The sequence below is a fragment of the Fibroporia radiculosa genome, assembly GCF_000313525.1.
Source record: "Fibroporia radiculosa TFFH 294 genomic supercontigs, scaffold6738, whole genome shotgun sequence".
NCBI classification, from domain to species: Eukaryota; Fungi; Basidiomycota; class Agaricomycetes; order Polyporales; family Fibroporiaceae; genus Fibroporia; species Fibroporia radiculosa.
Genome location: NW_012133442.1, coordinates 28968 through 49353, shown reverse-complemented (window position 1 = coordinate 49353; position 20386 = coordinate 28968). Strand labels below are relative to the sequence as shown.

At 50.9% G+C, this 20386-nt stretch overlaps 9 protein-coding genes across 9 annotated transcripts; 3 read left to right on the top strand and 6 right to left on the bottom strand.

The window, feature by feature from the left end:
- Positions 1-45: 45 nt before the first annotated feature.
- Positions 46-3164, bottom strand: FIBRA_06368 (uncharacterized protein; the record flags this gene model as incomplete). The annotated part of the gene is made up of 2 exons (XM_012328095.1): positions 46-2445; positions 2502-3164. 2 exons carry the CDS (start codon positions 3162-3164, stop codon positions 46-48), a joined length of 3063 nt encoding a protein of 1020 aa, XP_012183485.1.
- A 404-nt stretch (positions 3165-3568) lies between these two features.
- On the top strand, positions 3569-6433 carry FIBRA_06367 (uncharacterized protein; the record flags this gene model as incomplete). The annotated part of the gene is made up of 10 exons (XM_012328094.1): positions 3569-3766; positions 3818-3884; positions 3944-4231; positions 4289-4534; positions 4593-4744; positions 4796-4934; positions 5007-5187; positions 5249-5517; positions 5571-5774; positions 5829-6433. The coding sequence occupies 10 exons, from the start codon at positions 3569-3571 to the stop codon at positions 6431-6433; spliced, it is 2349 nt and encodes a 782-aa protein (XP_012183484.1).
- Positions 6434-6944: 511 nt separating this feature from the next.
- On the bottom strand, positions 6945-9193 carry FIBRA_06366 (uncharacterized protein; the record flags this gene model as incomplete). Its single annotated transcript, XM_012328093.1, has 6 exons — positions 6945-7061; positions 7118-7507; positions 7557-7734; positions 7785-8874; positions 8928-9005; positions 9097-9193. The coding sequence occupies 6 exons, from the start codon at positions 9191-9193 to the stop codon at positions 6945-6947; spliced, it is 1950 nt and encodes a 649-aa protein (XP_012183483.1).
- A 406-nt stretch (positions 9194-9599) lies between these two features.
- On the bottom strand, positions 9600-11073 carry FIBRA_06365 (uncharacterized protein; the record flags this gene model as incomplete). The annotated part of the gene is made up of 8 exons (XM_012328092.1): positions 9600-9724; positions 9772-9793; positions 9847-10124; positions 10179-10291; positions 10355-10451; positions 10513-10537; positions 10587-10743; positions 10799-11073. 8 exons carry the CDS (start codon positions 11071-11073, stop codon positions 9600-9602), a joined length of 1092 nt encoding a protein of 363 aa, XP_012183482.1.
- A 545-nt stretch (positions 11074-11618) lies between these two features.
- FIBRA_06364 (uncharacterized protein) lies at positions 11619-12969 on the top strand (the record flags this gene model as incomplete). Its single annotated transcript, XM_012328091.1, has 7 exons — positions 11619-11832; positions 11882-11928; positions 11989-12201; positions 12255-12330; positions 12381-12583; positions 12639-12890; positions 12943-12969. 7 exons carry the CDS (start codon positions 11619-11621, stop codon positions 12967-12969), a joined length of 1032 nt encoding a protein of 343 aa, XP_012183481.1.
- A 397-nt stretch (positions 12970-13366) lies between these two features.
- FIBRA_06363 (uncharacterized protein) lies at positions 13367-14240 on the bottom strand (the record flags this gene model as incomplete). The annotated part of the gene is made up of 3 exons (XM_012328090.1): positions 13367-13659; positions 13710-13766; positions 13817-14240. The coding sequence occupies 3 exons, from the start codon at positions 14238-14240 to the stop codon at positions 13367-13369; spliced, it is 774 nt and encodes a 257-aa protein (XP_012183480.1).
- A 582-nt stretch (positions 14241-14822) lies between these two features.
- FIBRA_06362 (uncharacterized protein) lies at positions 14823-15586 on the bottom strand (the record flags this gene model as incomplete). Its single annotated transcript, XM_012328089.1, has 5 exons — positions 14823-14935; positions 14997-15144; positions 15209-15297; positions 15348-15443; positions 15514-15586. The coding sequence occupies 5 exons, from the start codon at positions 15584-15586 to the stop codon at positions 14823-14825; spliced, it is 519 nt and encodes a 172-aa protein (XP_012183479.1).
- A 334-nt stretch (positions 15587-15920) lies between these two features.
- On the top strand, positions 15921-17397 carry FIBRA_06361 (uncharacterized protein; the record flags this gene model as incomplete). The annotated part of the gene is made up of 7 exons (XM_012328088.1): positions 15921-16007; positions 16062-16217; positions 16278-16555; positions 16609-16686; positions 16744-17029; positions 17089-17306; positions 17367-17397. The coding sequence occupies 7 exons, from the start codon at positions 15921-15923 to the stop codon at positions 17395-17397; spliced, it is 1134 nt and encodes a 377-aa protein (XP_012183478.1).
- Positions 17398-17625: 228 nt separating this feature from the next.
- FIBRA_06360 (uncharacterized protein) lies at positions 17626-20065 on the bottom strand (the record flags this gene model as incomplete). Its single annotated transcript, XM_012328087.1, has 3 exons — positions 17626-17996; positions 18054-19948; positions 20007-20065. 3 exons carry the CDS (start codon positions 20063-20065, stop codon positions 17626-17628), a joined length of 2325 nt encoding a protein of 774 aa, XP_012183477.1.
- Between the last annotated feature and the right edge of the window lie 321 nt (positions 20066-20386).

Genomic DNA, 20386 nt, shown 5'->3' with positions numbered 1-20386 from the left:
GTCTAATCAAAGTCCTGAATGTGGTAGTGCAGTGTGGTATCATAGTCAGTATCTTGAAGGTACAGCTGCATACTGCGGTCGGTACTGCGAAGACCCGCTGCCAGCAGTGGCGAGAGAATGCGGCAATGAAGATCCTTGGAAAGTCGTTAGGCGAGGAGGGTCGGGTAATGGGTTAGCGAGATATGTACGGGACGCTGAAGGAGGGTCGACATGAGTATCGGGAACAGGAAAAGGGACGCGATCCGAGAGAGATCGAGAAACTTGCCTCTGGCGAGGCGCCGCTGAGTTGTTAGACTGCTGGGCATATGGTACAGACGAATAAATAATCGGAGGAGGGGGAACAGGCGCATGGCCTTGTACGGGAGCCTGGACCATGAAGTACGTATGACTTGAACCATGTGCGGGGGCAGGTAGCGTCGTTGCCCTGTGCAAATCCGTGACACTCGGAATAGTGCCTGCAGCACGTACATCACCGCTCATGAATGTCGAGGGACGCGAGCCATCTCGAATCGTCGGAGGAGTGGGAAAAACTGCAACGCCGTCCGGCCCATAAGTCATGCTCCTCGCTTTCCAAAGTCTCTCCATTTCCCAGGCTTCCTTAGCTTTGAGAGTGTTCATATCTGCAGAGGATTGCAGATATGATGTAGGCCGACCGGACGCTGAAGTCTGCCTGTCGTGGCGACGATATGGAGTTGTCTTGGAGCTATGACTCGCCTCTGGCTCATGTTCCCGTCTCTGGCTAGTACGTGACTGGCCATCGTGACCATAAGCACGCCGAACAGTATCCACGCTGGGAGTTCGCGTGGATCTGCTCGTGGAACTGGTCTGCTCGACGGCTGCACGTTCATTCGCAGAGCGCTGTCTCCGATGTTGACGGTGGTCACGTTCCTCAGAGCCACCACTAGGCTCCTGTCTTCTGCTATCCGGAACAGCAGTAGGGTTTCCGTCCTCTTTCGAGTTCGATCGCACCGTTTTTTTGCTCTTCTTTGGGAATAGCTCTGACGGAGACTCGACAACCTCCCACTGCTCACCCATTCCCACAATGACATCGCCGTTGGAGGGCGCATTCCCAGAGGAACTGCGGACTAATTTGAACGTTTCAGTCTCCCTACGTCTCGTCGTGCTTGGTGACTTTACATGGGCGCCTTCCTTCGCTTTGGAGGGAGATCCCTCACGATGTTTGTGGCTCTCATGAGAAACGACAGGCGTAGTCGTCGCCTTCGTCGGAAACATGACCATGGGTGCGACATGAGGGGTAGGTGGGTTGACCAAAATCGACGCTCTCGCAAGTGTGGGGTCATCCGCAGTCCCCGATACGGCAGAAGGAGCATACGCAGTCAGCCCAGATGCAGATGCAGCATAAGATCCCATATCCAAGTTATGTGTTTGTGGAGAGGATAGGATGGTGGGCTGCTCCGTGAACAGCGAGAGTGGTCGCTCAGTCGCCGGCGTAGGAGGCAACGAGTGATTAAACGGCCTTCTTGGGGACGACAGCGACACATTAGAGTCGAAAAGGGACGTCTGACCCTCCACCGATGTATCCACAGGGGGCAAAACGGGTGCTCCAGACATTACAGGCGACATCGAGGCAGAAAGCTCCGGTGTAGGCTGAGCATCTTCAGCAGAAAGAAGTTGACTTTCAAGCTTGACCGGCTCAGTCACGGCGTTTACATTGGGCAATGGACTCTGCACCTCAGCAGGAGACCGGTCAGCAGAGCCAGGGCCGTCTGGATTTGTGATTGTCAACTTGCCCAGTGCTGACGAATCCTCCACTGATGTAGCTGTCGAAGCTCGTTCTAGGCCCGCTGTGGTGTCATTGACAGTATGAGCGAGAGATTCGTCATCGACAGACGGAGGCGGAATCCTTTTTGACGAATCAGGGCTTTTGGCACCATTCATTAGCGAGCGCGCAGCCGAGTTAGGTGACTTGACGCTCGCAGACGATGGTCCCAAATCTTCGCTAAAGTCGCCGCCGGATGTAGGGCTGACAAGGATGTTGCTAGAATGCTTAGCCAGATCCGGCTTTCGCAAAACACTGAAACGCTTAGCGAGACGGCCCATAAAGCTGCTATGTTTATCCTTCTGCGCAGACCCTGGGTGCAAAGAAGTGACAGATGCAAACGCCACTGGTGGATCCACGGTAGACCTACGCCGAAACATTTTCCGTTGGGTAGAATCGTCAAGCCTGTGCGCCCGCACGGGCTCCGAAGGTGCTGATGGCGACTTAGGATGCAAGTGAACGTTGTCTTGACTTTGGCTACCAAATAACCCGACGAATGGTTTGCGACGTTTGCTGAACCGTCGAGAAAGGTTGGATGAAGCAGGCTCCGTGGTGTGAAGATGTAGCGCAGAGGTTGACTGAGATAGCGGAGATGGTGTGACGGTTTTATGGCGACCGCCACCCGCATTAAGACTCATCCTACGCGCGCGAGGCTCCGTAGGGTTCTGTTCGGCATCATGGCAAATTAAACCACTGTTAGTGGGGGGATGATGTGGCTCACCTCAGCATCATTGCGCAATCCCACATCATAGGGAGACTCATGGTGCCAATTAGTGCCTGTAGGATCCGTCACGTCGAGCATGTCGACGTTATCTGTTTGAGATATCTTTCGAGTTCGAACGCGCCCACCTGGGTCCGTTATCTTAAGCTGAGAAGAATTCGGTGTTGGAGACGGAGATCCAGAAGGTGTTCTGCTCATGGTAGGTACTCGAGTGGATTCCTGAGATCGTTCTGCGGCGGAGGGCATGGGTGGAAAAGACGGTGAGAATTGCGACGGAGGCGAATTCTCTTGCGGAGGAAGTAGATGGTAATTGCGGTACCAGCGTGGACCAGCGGAATTATGCATGGGATATCTAGACCTGAGTGACCCAGGAGAGTTGGCCGCCGCCCAGCCGTCGGTATCGGTATGGAACCATGGCGGAAGCTCAGCGAGAGGGTCGGGAATAAGAGATGTCGCCGGCAGCGTAAAGAAGTTGCGAAGTTGACTGTGCTCATCGCCTGGTGCGTCTCTGTCCTTTGCGCTGCTGGTTCGCGATTCTGTAGGAGTTAAAGAGGGATTTTCAGATGGAGGGGCATCGATGGCCGGCTCCGCAGCCTTCCTGACAGACTTGCGCGACAAGAAACTCCTGCCGCCCTCGGGCTTGTGCGCTTTGTCTCGTCCCATCGTCTTCGCGTCCGTGCCGTGGTCGAAAATATTGAAGAAGGTCGTGTGGATGGAATGCGGCCACCTCGAGACTGCGGCATAAACGAACACCAGTGAGCGCGCTCTCTCTCTCTTGCTCGCTCGCCACCGAATAACTGTATGTGGTGGCTTGCAAAAACTCGACGTACCTGGTCGTGAGGCGGAATGTAGTGCCCGGGCGGGGACAGGTGGGGGTTACGGGGGAGAGAGAGGGCAGAGGCGCATTGAGAGGGCCGTACGCGATCTTTCTCGCTCACTGGGCACACGCTCCGCCACGAGTCGGCTCCCGCGTGCACGCTGGCCGGGGTCCTCCTCTCGCCATCTCTCAGATCGGCGATTGCCTTTCGCTTTTCTGCTCTCTCTATCTCTTCCTCTCTCGCCTTCCCATGTCCCTCAGAGTCCTCGTCGTCGGCAACGGCGGTCGAGAACACGCCCTTGCCTGGCGGCTATCGCGTTCCAGTCTCGTCCAACAAATTTTTGTTTGTCCTGGCAACGGTGGGACTTTGCGCGAGCTCAAGACAAGAAATGTCGATCTACCCGCGTCCGATTTTGCTGCACTTGTCGATTTTGCTGTGAAAAATGAGGTGCGTTGCCGTTCGCCTTGTCAAACTGCGCCTGTGTTGACTTTGCTGCAGGTATCTCTGGTTGTCCCTGGGCCAGAGCAGCCCTTGGTGGATGGGATAGAAGCCCACTTCCGCAAAGGTAACCTCGTGCTCTTCGTCATTTGCATCTCACCGGACAGGATGTTCCATCTCATTCAGTCGGAATCCCTGTCTTTGGACCTACTGCTGTCGCCGCACAAATGGAAGGATCTAAGGCTTTCTCGAAAGCTTTTATGGATCGCCACTCTATCCCTACTGCAAAATTCCGAGTGTTCTACTCAACAGAGTTTGATCAAGCTGTCGATTATGTCAAGTCTTGCGGCTTTCCCGTCGTCTTAAAAGCCAGCGGTCTGGCTGCTGGAAAAGGCGTCCTATTACCAGCGACCATCGACGATGCGATCACTGGTCTGCGAGAGATCATGCTGGATCATGCATTCGGAGCAGCAGGTCTGCGACTAAATCGATGTACATATTTCTCGAGAATAATATTCATTCTTGTCTCAGGTAGCGAAGTTGTGATTGAGGAGCTCTTGGAGGGGCCAGAAGTATCCGTGCTAGCATTTTCTGACGGGTACACCATTGTACCACTTCCCGCTGCACAAGACCACAAACGTATCGGAGAGGGCGATACAGGGCCGAATACGGGTGGTATGGGTGCTTATGCTCCTGCTCCCGTTGCTACCCCGGCTGTGATGGATCGAATCATGAGAGAGGTCCTGCAGCCCACAATATCCGGCATGAGAAAAGAAGGTGTGTGCATCGGGGAGACCTCATGTTATCATTTCTGAGACGCGCACCCCATCGCAAGGGTTTCCCTTCGTTGGAATGCTGTTCACAGGTCTGATGCTCACAGCATCGGGCCCCAAGGTGCTCGAGTATAATGTTCGCTTTGGCGATCCGGAGACAGAAGCTTTGATGCTTCTGCTTACGGATGACACCGACCTGGCAGCCATTTTGCTCGTAAGGACCATCCAAACCGCACCAACTTATCCTTTTAACGTCTCTTCTCAGGCATGCGTGGAGCGGCGGTTAGATGCTATCAATGTCGGAATCCGTCCTGGGTTCGGGGTCTCTGTTGTACTAGCGTCGCAAGGCTATCCCGGAAGCTATCCAAAAGGCAAGCAGATCAGTACAGGTGATCTCCCTCCCGGTAGGTCTTGTGGATTGTCCTCTCCGCCCTCACGTCCACTCACAAGCACACTCTTCGTTTCTGATCCAAAAGGCGTGGTCGCTTTCCATGCGGGCACGACCCAGAAAGGCGACCAGATTGTCACGTCCGGTGGTCGTGTGATCGCGGTATCAGCGTATGCGCCGACGCTGGCTGAAGCGCTGGTCTTGGCTTATGCCGGCGTCGAGAAAGTGTCATTCGACGGAAAGACGTTCCGAACTGATATCGCGCACCGGTATGCAGACTGGGAATTGGCGAAGACACGGGCTAACCAAATTTTGTACGACTGCCACTAGTGCGACCTCCGCAAGCGCGTCGAGCGCACCCGGGTTGACATACGCACAAGCGGGAGTCTCTGTGGATGCAGGTAATTCGCTTGTCGAGGCGATCAAGCCCGCCGTCCGTGCGACTCGTCGTCCTGGTGCAGATGCTGAGATCGGCGGCTTTGGTGGGGTGTTCGATCTCAAAGCCGTAGGATATAAGGACCCCGTACTGGTGAGCGGAACCGACGGTGTCGGCACTAAACTGCGTGTCGCTATGGATGTTGGTGTACACAAGTTCGTCGGTACGTGGAAATGAACACAGCGTGCTCCTCTATGTGGCTCAACTGACTGTCAGGCTACGACTTGGTTGCCATGTCTGTTAACGATCTTTTGGTACAAGGCGCCGAGCCACTGTACTTCTTAGACTACTACGCCTGCAGCAAGCTTGACGTGCAAGTGGCAACCGAGGTGATCAGCGGTATCGCTAGAGGCTGTCAAGAAGCCGGATGTGCTCTGATAGGTGGTGAGACGGCTGAGATGCCCGGGATGTACCAAGAAGGTCAGTGTAATGGTGTACTTCGCAGAGCGAATGCTAACTGCAAAAATTTTTTAGGCGATTATGACTTGGCTGGATTCTCTGTGGGCGTTGTGGAGCGAAGCCTGATTCTGCCGCGACCCGACATCGCCGCCGGAGATGTTCTTCTGGGTATTCCGTCATCCGGCGTCCACTCTAATGGCTTCTCGCTCGTTCGTAAAATCGTCTCCCTTTCTGGGCTCACCTACTCAAGCCTGTGCCCTTGGGATAAATCGCTCACCCTTGGACGCGCTTTGCTGGAACCAACCAGAATATACATCAAGTCCCTACTCCCGGCTCTTCAAGCAAACCTCATCAAAGGCATGTCTCACATCACTGGCGGTGGATTCATCGAGAACATTCCAAGAGTGCTGCCTAAAAGTTTGGGGTGCTACATCGATGCAGCATCCTGGGAGCTGCCACCAGTGTTCAAATTTCTCATAAAATACGGAGGAGTCGAGCCGCTAGAAATGGCCCGTACCTTCAACAATGGGATAGGCATGGTGTTGATAGTAGATGCGAGTCTGGTTGACAAGACCATTGGTGCTTTGCACGACGCGGGTGAACTGAATGTTCACAAGATAGGGGAAGTGACAACTAGAACTGGTGTCGAAATGAGAAGTTTGGGCTCTTGGTTGTCTTAAAGGTGAGCTACTTGCAGTGGTTCAACCATAGGGATGGCACTTTCCTCTCCAAACCACGCACAATTGCATTAAAAGTACGCCATGATACTGTAAGAACAGTTACTGCAGGTGTGTCAACAATGACATAACTTATCTGAAATGTAACATGTGAGAGCCGCGAGCAGCGATCATAAAAATGCTAGAATAGTCTTGCCAGGCAGTAGAAATAATTTTTCAACATAGCACAATAACGAAATTGCCCTGAGATTTAAGCAAGCTAGGGGACGCGAGGAAAACATCTCTAAACATGTGAACAATGCGGGAAACGAGATAGATCTGTTAATGCGTTTTAGCGGAGACGGAGTGGAGGGTCCAGTGGACGGATCGCAGGAACACAGATAAACCGAAAAATATACAGTGAGACACAATACCCGAGATAGAGCGCAGAAGCGGGTTCAAATGCTATAAGCGAGAGAATAGACCGTGGACGCAGGCAAGACGATAATGTCGTGGTGGGTAAATAGTCTTCCGTTTAAGCTGAGACGGAGACTTCTTTGGCAGCGTCAGGGACGGCAGCCGCAGCCGCGAAGGAGACGGGAAGCTTGCTCGCCGGCTGCTCAGGGGCAGCGCCATTGAGCTCTGCTCTATCCTGATACATAGAAAATGTTTAAGCTCAAATCTCAAGTCACTTCGAAGCCCCCTTACCTTCAATCCTGACGAGTAATTATTCTGTTCCGGCGTGGTACCCCGAAGTGTTTGCTGACCGTCTTTGCGAGGGGCAGGTGCTTGCAACACTTGGGCGGCGGTGGGACCCGTATAACCAGCGGCAGACGATCCATGCAACGCGGGGCTTCGTAAGGGAGGCGTGGTGCTAGGTGTGGTGCTGGTAAGAACTGGGAACTCGTCGGCATTCGGGACTCGCTGGGGCTTCATAGGTGCAGATTTTTTGTCAGGGCGAACACCATTTGACGCATAGTGCGACTTAAATCCCTGAGAGCCTCGTCTGCTACCCGGATCGGTCGACTGCGACCGACTAGATCCCGCAGTGACAGTTGACCCATTAGGAGCGCCCCGCGTGTGAGATAAATGGGATTCCTAGTGGCAGAGTCAATCTCGCAGCCATCGCGCGTAAAGGTGAACTTACGTCTTGGACCGTCATGGCTGAAAATTTCTCTTCCATTACAGCTGTTCCGTTTTGATGAGCGGATTGATGGCTTGATGGACGTTGTCGATGACCTCCCCTAGCAGAGAGATGTGGGTGACTCGAAGGGTGGAAAGACGGGCCGCCATCTGGGATAATGTGAGGGAAACGACAATCATCGCTGCCAGTGTAAGTTAGCACTCCATCGCATGACAAGCGTTTGAAACATACCCATTCCTGCATTTCCCAACAGGAAAGAAAAGACAGGGAGGTTTCCGCCCGAGCCCTCCGAATGACGGTCGTCTAGTGCTTCCTCGACGATGGTGCGTCATGGCATCCCGGTGCATCGGAGGGGAACCATAGCCATCCGCCTGCGGATGAGCTGTTGGTGACTTTGGTGAAGTCATGTGGTTGACGGTACCGTTAGGATGCATACCCTGTTGATAATGAGCGATAGGATCCCGAGGTAAAGAGTATGGTGGAATGGATCCAGGCCCAGCAGATGATACAGACGGATACATTGATTGTTGCGGAGATTGTGGACCGCCACCACCATGCTGGAGGGGCGGCAAAGGAGGAATTGGTACAGAAACAGGGATTTGACCAGGTTGGGCATAAGTAGGTGACATGGGAGATACAACACTGTATGGTACAGGTGGAAGTGCACCTATTGGGCTGAAAGGTGCTTGAATAGGTGACACAACGTCTGAGCCTGATCGTCCATGAGCTAGGGTTTGATGAGGTAAGGTAGGATGGGCACCAGAAGGGGGAGACATATGATTCACTGGCACACCACCCGGGGACGTAGAGAATGAAGGCGGAGGCATTGGATAATATGTTGGCGGCGGGTAAGGCGTGGGAGCCATGGGATCGTAAGGAGTGGAATACTGCGCCGGCGGGGGCATGGGGCTCTGTATGTAAGGGGTCTGTGGATGGGCAAATATGCACGCAGATCCGTATCGACAAGCAGGATAGTATCGGCAAGGAATCATGCGAGCCACTTCAGGAGGGGGCAAGTTGGACATGCCACCTGGATTGTGCTCGGGCGGTATTTGCGGAGGGTGTTGATAGTACGGTACCGAACCATCCGGCATCATAGGTGCGCCAATAGGTACACCTGGGTAGTAGTACGCGGCGGGAGGAGGACCATAGTATCCTTTGCTGACATCTATATTTGAATCATGATTGTAGACTATATTCTGCGGCACAGGAGCACTCGAATGGATTTTGTGCTTAGCTGCCTCAAGCAACTCCAGGATGACTGAATCCGACGTGTACTGCTCAGGGGAAGTATCATTCGATATGTTCATCGGATCAGCACCTTTACACGCCACGCTGAGGACAATCATCTGACAGAGAAAGTTAAGTACGTACCTCTGTCCAGGAGTGCGGCAACTATTTCAGTATGACCACCCTTAATGGCTTCGATGAGGGGAGTCGCTCCAGTGGGATCTTGAAAAGAGACGTGTCAACATATCCATGCATCGAACAAGAGCTGCGGCGCACAAATTGAAATGGCAACCGCTCAAATTGTTGGACGCACCCTTATCTTCAATATCAGCGGACGATGCCTCCTTGAGGAGTTCGTGGACATTTTCGAGGTTCCCCTCGGAGCAAGCCTTCCAGAGAGCAGAGACCATTTATACTCAAAGGCAGAGAGATGACGGCAAAGGGGAAATCCCTGGACGAACAAGCGGTGAAAGAGAAATTGCTGGTAAGGGAGACAGCACAACGACAGTCGTTCAGGAGAAGCACGGAGTAGGAGGAATTGGCGAGAGTCAGGCGAAGGGGGCAGCCACCGAATCTGCTCGCACTCGGCAAGAAAAAAAATCATGTGGTTACGTAACCAATCTTGATTATCAGCACGGATATGGCAACTGTAGTCAGTCGACTGACTCGGTCAGCATCAGCCGCCACCCCTCTCGTCCGATTCGTCCCGGTCGCCGAGCCTCTCTCGGCTGGCTGCTCAGCGCTCAGGAGCAAGAATAATCTCTGCATTCGTATGGACACACGTGTGTACAAAAAATCTTGGAGTCACCATCACCATCATCTACAGAGTTCCAATTTCTCCATGAGCTTTTGTGCAGGCCTCCCTGCGCACTCAGGAAAGTCTAGCTCTCGGATCGGTGGCAACGACATCAGCGACTTTGCTCTTTCTCCGACGTCCTTGCCTGCGACTCGTTAGGAGTGGATCCACTTCAATGTTACGAAGTCTCACCTTCATAAAGCACCTCATACACCTAGAAATCCGATAGTTTCAATCAGCCTCAGCGACTAGGATCAGGAAACTCACCCCAGTGGCGATCGGTGCCTTTACACCCAGATTGGCGATCACCGTTCGAAGCGCCTTCGCGGTCGTAACTCCTTCCGCCACGCTTCCTAGCGTTTTGATAATGTAGTCCAATGTCTCTCCTTTGCCTAAACGATATCCAACCGTATAGTTGCGACTTGTCGAAGAGCTACAAGTCAGGAAAAGATCTCCTACTCCAGCCAGAGTGAGAAATGTCAAGGGCGATGCACCATAAGCCGTCCCGATTCTTGTCATTTCAGCCAATCCACGAGTTATGAGCACTTGGGAGGGACGTCAACTCGATGCAAAACCCGAGTTTTGCGCAATGCTCTCACTTGCCCTGGTGTTGTTCTCGAATCCGAGGCCATCAGACATACCCGCCGCAATCGCGTACACATTCTTGAGGGCTCCGGCGAGCTCAAGTCCGATAGGATCATCTCCTGTGTAGCTGGGGAATATAAAATATGATTTGACATTACATAACCGCAGTATAACATGTATGTTTGCTCACCATCGGAACCAAGGCTGATGGAAAAGCTGTGACGCTCTTTCTGCATGTTCATGGGACAAAGACGCTACAGATACTGATGTCGGCTGTCGTTTGAGAACTATAACACGGAAATCAACATCAACTACTCTCTAAGCAATTCAAAACCCGACGCAACGCACTTTCTTTTGCGAAGGATGGACCCGACTAATCGAAGACGATAGGCAATATTGCATGAGAATTGAACGCTGCTTACAATGAACGTCGCCACTTTGGCAATGTCCGGACCACAAGTATCAGCGATAATCTCTAAGGTAAGTGCATGAGTCTTGATTTCAATGCCTTTGTTGACAAATATCATTAGAGGAAGGCTTTTATCATCGAGCTTCGGCTTGAGAGCAGTCAGTATCTCTCTGGAGAACAATGTTCGCGAATTTGAATGTGCTCCCGAATGAATGGAACAAATACCTGATTCCCTCTGTTGGTATTGCAAAGAGTAGGACGTTTACACTGCGGACAACATCCTGTGAAGGAAACTCAGGGCCAATAGCGGTGATGCATTGAGGGAAAACATGGTCTTGCAAAACTTCAGGGTTTCTGTGATGTTTATTGAATTCACGAACGGTATCCTCGCTACGAGACCACATAAGCACAGTGTGCGAAGAGTCACCAAGGTGGTCGGCGAGACAGCTGCCAAAATTTCCGGCACCAAAGACCAAAACCGTAGGACTGTCTATATCCATAGCGAAACGCGGTGCGTGGAACTTGGGAAATAGAGCTGACGATGCTCTAGTGAACTGCGAGCAGTGGGTTGTTCGCGGTATCGAGCGGGGGGCCACAGTGTTTCGCAGAAAGATAGGAAATGACCGGACGAGGAAACGCCTCATGCAGTATGATGTACGTCACGCTCTAAAGCCAGAACAGGAGAGCGGCCTGGCCTAGTTCGTGTGTTTCAGTCTCAAGTAAGCCAGACGTAATGCAAAGAAACGAAGGAGCAATTCTCTCTATATACTCCTTCACGAGTCCGATGGCAAGTGCCAACTCAAGCCAAGTGAGTTCGGCAACTGTGAGACATATCAGCCACCGCACGTGAATCTCTCCGTTGTTAGCGTCTATGGTGAGACTACAGTCTGTACACAACCTGCATACAGCGGACTAGCTGTTCTTTCTCTCCCGTCTCAGGCCTGGGTGTGCTAGAGCTGATTGTTCAGCTGTAACCTACATTCTCATTGAGAATCATTCTAGCTGCTTGCCATCGTAACCATACCCACTATTCTTATTATTCTCAATGCCTGTTCAAGATCGGACGACCGAATTTCGAGCATGCGTAGAATCTATACGAACTCGATCGTCTCTGCCGCACCGGGGGACCGAGGCCAAGCAGCGAGCCTTACAGTCGCAAGGGAAGAACCTCGACAGTAAATCTGAGTTCAGTAGAATGGCGTCCGCGATAGCGAATGATATTAGCGGTACGACCATCAAACTGGGGAAACTAGCACAGTGTACGTGTGTTGCTGTATCTAACTTGTTTTTACCACTGAGAAATATTAGTGGCGAAACGGAAAACCCTCTTTGATGACAGACCTGTCGAAATTAGCGTGCGACCTGCTCTCTGACGGTGTCCTGACACGCATCGCTGACGTGTTACTTGTGAGCAGGAACTTACTTACATTATTAAACAAGATATTGCCAACATAAACAAGCAAATAGCCTCGCTACAATCTTACGTCAAGCAACGCAATGCGCATAATGTCAAATCGGCGGAAGGGAAGCAGCTCGAAGAACATAATCACAATGTCGTCATGCTCCTTCAAAGCAAGCTTGCAGATACCAGTATGACTTTCAAGGATGTCCTTGAGATTAGGACCCAAGTGAGTGCCCCCTAATTCATCGAACAAATATCGTTCCCAACATTGCGATTTAGAACATGAAAGAGTCGAAAGACCGGACAGAGCAATTTATGCACTCCACGTCCAGCGCTGCTTCACAGACCCCTTCAAGTAAGGGATGCCATGGTCCTCGTAAAACTATATACTTATGTTGGATTCAGATTCTCTCCTTTTCGGCAGCACACAGCGTCAGGATCCTATGGGAGATGGCACTGCCCCATCACCACGGTTCGATACCAAAGGGAAAGGTCGTGCTACCCCTCAGCCTAAGGGCGATATATTAGCTTTGGATCTTGGGGCTGCCGAGGAAGGTACCGCTCCTGGGAATGACGCATTCATGCAAATGCAGCTTGTTGAACAGCAGGTTCGTTATCTTTTCGCATACATCGATTCTGTTGCTTAGTTTTGTCTTTGCACAGGACAACTACATTCAGTCACGGACAACTGCGATAGAGTCCATCGAGTCCACAATTTCTGAGCTCGGCCAGATATTCACTCAGCTTGCGCAGATGGTTGCAGAGCAGAGAGAAACTGTTCAACGAATTGACGCGGACACAGTGGACATAGCATCTAATGTCAGCGGAGCACAGAGAGAATTACTAAAGTATTACGCTAGTATTTCGAGCAATCGGTGGCTCATGCTCAAGGTCTTTGGCGTGCTAATTGTCTTTGTAAGTTGCACTACGTTATTTGAGCTCACATCACTAATGGTGACTTCTACAGTTCCTTGTATTTATTCTCGTCTCATGACCATTAGATGACGCAGGATACATGGTGTATGTAGCGAACCCTTGGACGTTGAGTTTCTTTTTAGTACTCTACCCGATTGAGATAATAGTGCACATTGGTATATGAGCGCATAATGTAATAGTTACAAGGAGTGTTCAGCCAACTGGAATGGCATTCACCCCAGTTCCGAGAGCCCGTGGAGTACGTTTCTTATTTTTCTTACTCTGCCTCGACTGCCCTTCATTCAAGTCTCCTACCGTCCATGTTCGCCTCTTTATTGGTGCTTGATCGAGTCCTGATGTGGCTGAGTAACGTTGTGACCGTAGTATATCACCATTGCTCCCTCCCTCGTCCTCAGGACCTTGTATTTTCCCTTGTCTGTTCTGTTTTTCTAGCCGTTTCCTCTATTATGAAAGAATCAACCAGGCGCGCCGAGAATGACAATCATTTCATGAAGACGCACCCTTTGTTCATGAAGTTCTTTGTTCCGTTGTTTAAGCTTCTCCAATCTACTCTCACTCTTCCCGCCTCCGCCTGCTGTGAGCTCCACGTTAATCATTCGCCCTTCAAGTTCGGACTGGTGCAATTTCAACGCTTGCTGAAGGGCATTGCGCGATGAAAACTCTAGGAAAGCACATCCCTTGGACTTTGTTACGGGCTTCCCGCTGGAGGGTGCCTTAGGTGTAATGAGGCGGACAGTCGGTGGCGGGTCTGTCTAAATGGTTGAGTTGAGGGGCTCAGAAGGTACGGTAGTAACCCACCGCACGCTGCAAAATGTATTTGTATGGCCTTCTGCGTGGTTGTATACTTCAGATTACCTGGAATAATGTGAGCAGCTCGGAAAATTGGCAGGCATTTTTCGACATACCGATAAATAAAATAAACCGCTTTTCTTTCACATTTGATTCTGCCACCGCCTTCGGTATGCTCGATCTACTGATGGAAGGATCCTCATGTTCATTACTGTCCGCCGCTTTCCGCTTTTTTGCTTTCGGTTCATCCTCGACGCCTTTACCTGCTTCCTCCTCCCGCCGTTTGCGCTTCTTGAGGCTGTGACTGCTCTCCACCACCCGATTATCCTCTTCTCCTGCCGACGCTTCCAATTCCTGACGTCTCGCTTGATCCTCCACATGGCCAGACGGAACTTCAGCTTCCACAGCATCTTGGTTCTCCTCGACAGGGATATCATTGTCTTCGAATCCGTCTAAAGCCTTGACCTTGTTCTTCGCCTTGCGCTCTCGAAATGCCAGCGCTTTCTTCTGCTTCTTGGTCAATTTCGGAGCTTTAGCCATCGCGGAAGCTCACAGTGGCGAAACTACTGGATTAGATCGATGTGAGCTAAAGCTAAAGGCGAATTCGGGACGAGGTCACGTCAATTCCATGCCAGTGACATTGACAATGACAATGAGTAGAAGATGTACCTCACGTGATACACGCGTGAATACGGTTCCGGAAGGTTCAGAGTCTGAACCTAGGGCACTTCGACCGGTAGCCTGTCACTGGGCGCCGAGATCTTTAAACCTAGGGAGACCACTTCGACCTGGTATAGATAATAGAGGGATTGTGAAACTCGTTGTTATGCAGGTCCCATTTTTATTACCTGTACCGCCTCCACAGGGACGTCATATGCTCGTGATCCAAGCAAGACATGTGTATAAGCGGTCGCGGAGAAATGGCGTTGTGCGTAGTGAATATATACGAGCCAAGCGTCAGGAAGTCCACAATTCGATGACGCGTATAAATTCGAATACACATGATGGCAATATATCACAGGATAACTACACTTCTAATCTATGATCGCGCCTCCACCAAAACATGCCGAAGTAGCGTGCAGGCGGGCACGAGGCTGCTGCGAGGAGTCCGGCCACACAGAATCATTGTACGAGCACCCTATCATACTGCACACCTCTAATGTTCCCACCTTTCATGGAAGTCTTGATGTTGTGAAGGAATTGTTCACGATTCTTTCGTAGCTCCTCCGCAGCCTCTGTATGATGCGATAGACCTAATGAGTGTCTATATCGGTATGACATGGCCGCAGAGCAAACCTTTGTTGAGTGGATCATCTGCATTTGGCTCCAGGAAGAGATATTGGAGCCCAACGAGCACGGAATTCAAATTCAGCACGGGCTTCCAGTCTTCACGCAGAATGTTCAAGCAAACATTCCCCTCCAGATCTACATTGGGATGGTATATCTAGGAGACACAGTGGTACATATTATGGACACTGAGCACTGGTTAGAGCATCGAGGAGACATACCGTCTGTGTACATTTGACTTTTGGGGGTTCATGCGGGTAGTTGGTGTTGATGTTCACGGAGAAATTGAAAGAACCCCCCTTGTACATCCCTGATACGATATGAGACTTTGTGTCCGACTGCATTCGGAACCTCTCGCACCTTCGTCGGGGGTGATAGTAAGCGTGAAGTTGAGGAGATCGACTGGATCAGGGAAATGCGTCTTCATTGTTGAGGACAGCTCGAGTTCAGTAAGGTCTGCAGAGTGTGTCGGTGAGTTTTTGTGTGGGCAGATCTTGCGTTTCCTATTCTTCCGACAACTACTTACCTTTCTGTACGCGGATTTGAGCAGCACTTGTCTTTGGCTTCTTCTTCGCCGCCGCATCCTCGTTCTTCTTCATACTCCAGATCTGGAATAGGATTGTTACAGATGCTTTGATTCCGCCCAGAGATTTGCCACACCTTGATCATCCTGACGTTAAGGACAGTAAGTAGACAGAATGGCGGGTCGTCTGCACGCGTGTAAAGCGTAAGGTGTTGTTGAGACGCCCGTCGCCTGCAGCGTAAATACAGGCGACTATTATGGTCACATGATACCCCGGAACAGAGAATCAACTCGATCGCTCCAGCGATCAATTGATGTGTTGTTTGAGTAACGAGGACCCTCTCGCAACGACCGAACTTGAAAAGTTGGACGTCCATCCCGACGGTGTAAAAATCTTCTGCTACTTGACTATGTCAGCCCAAATGCTCCCTGTCGTTAATCTTGATGTGTTCCAATCCAGTTCGGGGAGCTCTGAATCTCTTCAAGAATGTAGAAAGGTAAATAGTCCCGTTTTTGACAACCGGTGCTCTGCTCAAGTCTTGGCTTTTCAGGCTGCTGATGCGCTGATTGTATATGGTGCTCTTCTTCTGCACGACTCACGTGTATCGGAGGACGACAACAATACATTTCTCGATCTTCTTGAGGACTACTTTAATCAGCCCGAATCGGTGCTGAAGCAGGACGAGCGCCCAGAGCTCGGATATCAGGTCAGTACCAATAAGGGGGTTCCTGATATGATCTTACATCTTTTATTTCTATGCACAAAGGTTGGAGTAACACTCGAAAATACAGAGAAGCCCAAATGTGCAGCCCATGAGCCTTGCCTTGATATCATTGCACGCCTCGACCCCGCGGAGAGACCGCTTGATATATCTGCACACCAACCGGATCCCAAATGCAGGTTCTTCTGGAAGATGGGGGATTCTCCCCCGTATGAGACCGCGTTTCCTGGATTAAACGCGGAAAACGTCGTCCCACAGGCGAGCGAGCTTCGTGAAAGATGGTCTCCAATTATGGACAGGTGGGGATGGGCTATGAAGGACGCGTGAGCCTCGCATCATTGATTCGAGTGGCAAAGACTCTGATGGATTGCATCAGAGTGGAAGATTTGGGTGAGATGGTAGCTATCGGCTTAGGTTTGCATGGAGACACTTTCCGGGGAGCAGGAAAATATGGGTGCGTTATCTATCCATTGTTGCAACAGATTTTCTCAGACTACTGTCTCGTTTGAAGGCCACATCTTCTTGCACCGACGGCATCCGATCTCGTCAAGTATGCCGAGAAGGATACCATCCTCGCTGGCTTCCACACTGATCTCAATTTCCTCACCATACACGGCCGCTCTCGTTATCCCGGTCTCAACATCTGGGCTCGCAATACCGGAAAACGAATTTCCGTCAAATTCCCACCCACTGGCCGATACTTACTCGTTCAAGCGGGTAAGCAGCTGGAACATTTGAGTGGCGGGCTCATCAAAGCAGGATATCACGAAGTTGTGGTTAATGAGGACACTCTGCAGGTACAGCTCAAAAATTTTACCATCAGATAAGCGATTCTGTCCTTACAAAGATGGTGTAGGCTGTTGAAAGGCGGAAAGCTCAGCTTCCTGATCGCCCTCTTATCCGCATCTCTTCGACATTCTTCTGGCACCTTTCCTCTGATTACGATCTAGCACCGATTCGGGCCTTGCAAGATCGCGCTCGCGCTCTGAAAGGTCATCCCACGGGGCTCGGGAAGGTTGACCTTGAAGAAGAATCTGTTTACGAACCAATGAAGGTAGGACACCAAGTTCAGAAGTACGTGTCTCAAACTTGCTTATCGAACAAAGGACACTGCACTAACAGCGGGTCTCGTAGTGAATTGAGGCATATTGCACTACTCGCGTAAAATCTATTGTCTAACAGTCACATCAATTGTAATTACGATTTTCTCCTCGGGAACCCGGAGTTAAATCCGATGTATGTAAAGGACCGCATCGAGAGTTGAACTCGAACAACGGCAATATACTAGTGAGCTGAAGTTGAATTGTCAGCTTCGCACTGTGAAGGCAGCCGCGGACGATGAAGCCCATGTGATGCAGGTCGACAAGAGAGAACTCCGGACGACCATTATGATCTAACCATAATTCTCAAGAAATTCCACATCTCCGAAGGCTCTGACTACACTATCAACCTTCACAATCATTTCATCCCATTCGGCTTCAGGATCTGATAATGCCGTTATAGCACCACCTGCACCAATGCACCATTCTTCGAAGTGAGATGATTCACGAGTTGAATCGTCCAAAGGGCTTCGCCCTGCTGCATGGCAGCATTCACTACCTTCCTGAGGATCATACTTGAAGCAACTGCGTATGGTCACAGACCAATCGCCGCTTCCTCCCACACACCAATAACCGAAGACGCCAGAGTAAATGCCACGGTCCTGATCCTCAAGGGTATGGAGGATCTCGACACTGCGTTTCTTTGGCGCTCCCGTCATACTACCTGTGAGATAGTGGGATCAGTCTAATTGATTTGACGGGCATATCATCGTATGCATACCCGGAGGTAGACTTCTTCGTAGGACTTCCCAGCCCAAGTTCGAGCTCTGATCAGCATCCGAACCGTCGCGCAGCTTGCCCTCAATGACGCTTACGAGCTGCCAAACAGTCTTGTATTCTTCGACTTTGCAGAATTGTCTTACCGACACATCCTCACCAACAACACCATGTAGGTCATGACGTATGAGATCAACGATCATCAAATTCTCCGCAACCTCTTTCGCACTACCTGCCAGAGCCTGTTCTGCAACCGCGCGAGTCACCCCAGGAGCTTTGCGCACCGTGCCCTTGATTGGCCGCAGTTGACAGGTTGTGTCAGGGGGTCTGGAATACGATAGGAAGCGTTCAGGAGAAGATGACAGCATAGTGGAAGGATGTAAACGAAGGTACGCTGAATGAGGGGCGGGATTGCGCGCACGGAGTATCTTGTATAGCTCCCAAGACGAACTGGAATTCCTGCTGGCATCAGCTCCCTTTGGTACAGAGATGCGGGTAGGAGCAGTCAAGCAAAGTTCATACGAATCGCCTGCAAAGAGATGTTCCTTCGCTCGCCCAATTTGAGAGATGTATTGTTCGCGATCAGGAAGGGACACAAGTGGCGACCCCGTCGTGCTCTTCTTGCGTCGTTTTGCGGGTGACGCCCGTCCGCTATCCATTTGGACCATGGCTGTCTGCTTGAGTGTGCTACACATACTATCGAGCCACGCATCGTCATTGGGGAGTAAGGATTGGATATATACCGATCCAGAGGTGGAATCGACGACAATGCTACGATCAACAAACACTAAATTGACGTCTGGGTGAGATGACTTAGACATCTTTCGGTCCCCCGATAGAAGTGAGGGGGCAAGTGATTGGACACCGAGTTCATAGCTCAGGTATCCAATCAAACCACCCCAGAATGGGGATTCACTAGTGCCACCCACAGCTCTTCTAATACGCATGAACGTAGCCAGCCATGCCCAAATATCGGCTCCGGCCAGATCCTCCAGCATGCATTTCTCCTGAGTGCGCACATGGATGTGCGGCTCGCCCACCGTATGAATGATGCGTGTTGATCTTGGTGTTAAGCATCCAATCAAAGTAAACCGACCAGGCTGCGCAGCAGAATCCAGAAGGACGAAGTCAGAATTCTCCTTCATGACACCAATTGCCTCACATATGCTCGTAGGCAGACATCCTGGGATCTGTAATAGGCGGGTCGTAACAGTGGAAATGATGAGAGGAGAGCGGGGACTTGTCACAAGGCGGGGAACAGGCCAAGATGGCCCAACGACCTTTTCGACTAGCGTATTCCACGGGCAAATTTTCCGACCTTCACTAGAAGCCCAAGTCTGTGCCAACCGCCAGAAATTGCGTAAAATTTCCTCGCCACCTCCGTCAGTGCGCACCGACTCGGGATGATATTGGACGGCCCAAAACGGCTTGGTCTTGTGCCTCGCAGCCATTATAACCGGGCCGTTTTCAGCTCCATCGTCGGCCCAAGCTAAAGGTTGGAGGTCCTGACAATTGTCCAGGCTAACATATAACGAATGGTAGCGAACAGCTGAAACTTCCTTCACTCCTTGAAAGATTTCTTCTCCGTTATGTTGGATTTGTGAGATTTGACCATGTTTCACCACGTTCAGCCTCCCAAGCTTTGCACCGAACTCAATGGCGAGACTCTGAAGACCAAGGCAGACACCGAAAATTGGTAGGAGGTGTTCTTCGGGCAACCTCCATAAATGCCTCACAACTCCAATATCGCATGGATTCTCCGGGGAGCCGGGCCCTGGTCCAACAACGATGGCAGAGAAATGGCTCAAATAGACCTTGAGCTTAGCGTCATCGACACTGTCGTTCTTGATAATATGTATATGGCAGTCCGGTATAGACTTCTTGCAGAGAGCAGCAAGACTAGAGAAAGAGGATGATGCAGTAAGAAATGAGCTCTCATGTCAAACCTGAGACGAACTTGTGAGTGAATGAGTCGTATGAATCTATCAACAAGATGCGAGGCGAAGTCAGAGCCATTGTCGTGCTCGTGGTGATATGAAGGATTAGAATACCGCGATTGAGGTATAGCGAATAAATTAAAGCAGGTTAGAGATGCATATGAGAATGGGAACTTGAAGCCATAGCGGCTGCAAACGGAGCCGGAAAATATGAATTTAGAATCACAGCGCAAGAACGCGACCTTGTCACGCGGTTGTAACACTATTGTGACACTCGCGCTTTTAGTATTCGATCGAGCTTTGGCAAGCTTTAACTTTAAGCGGGCACTACGGGCGCATACTAGGAGGTCCGCGCATACCTGTCTTACGGGTGGCGCAAGTCGTAACGTGCATGATCATC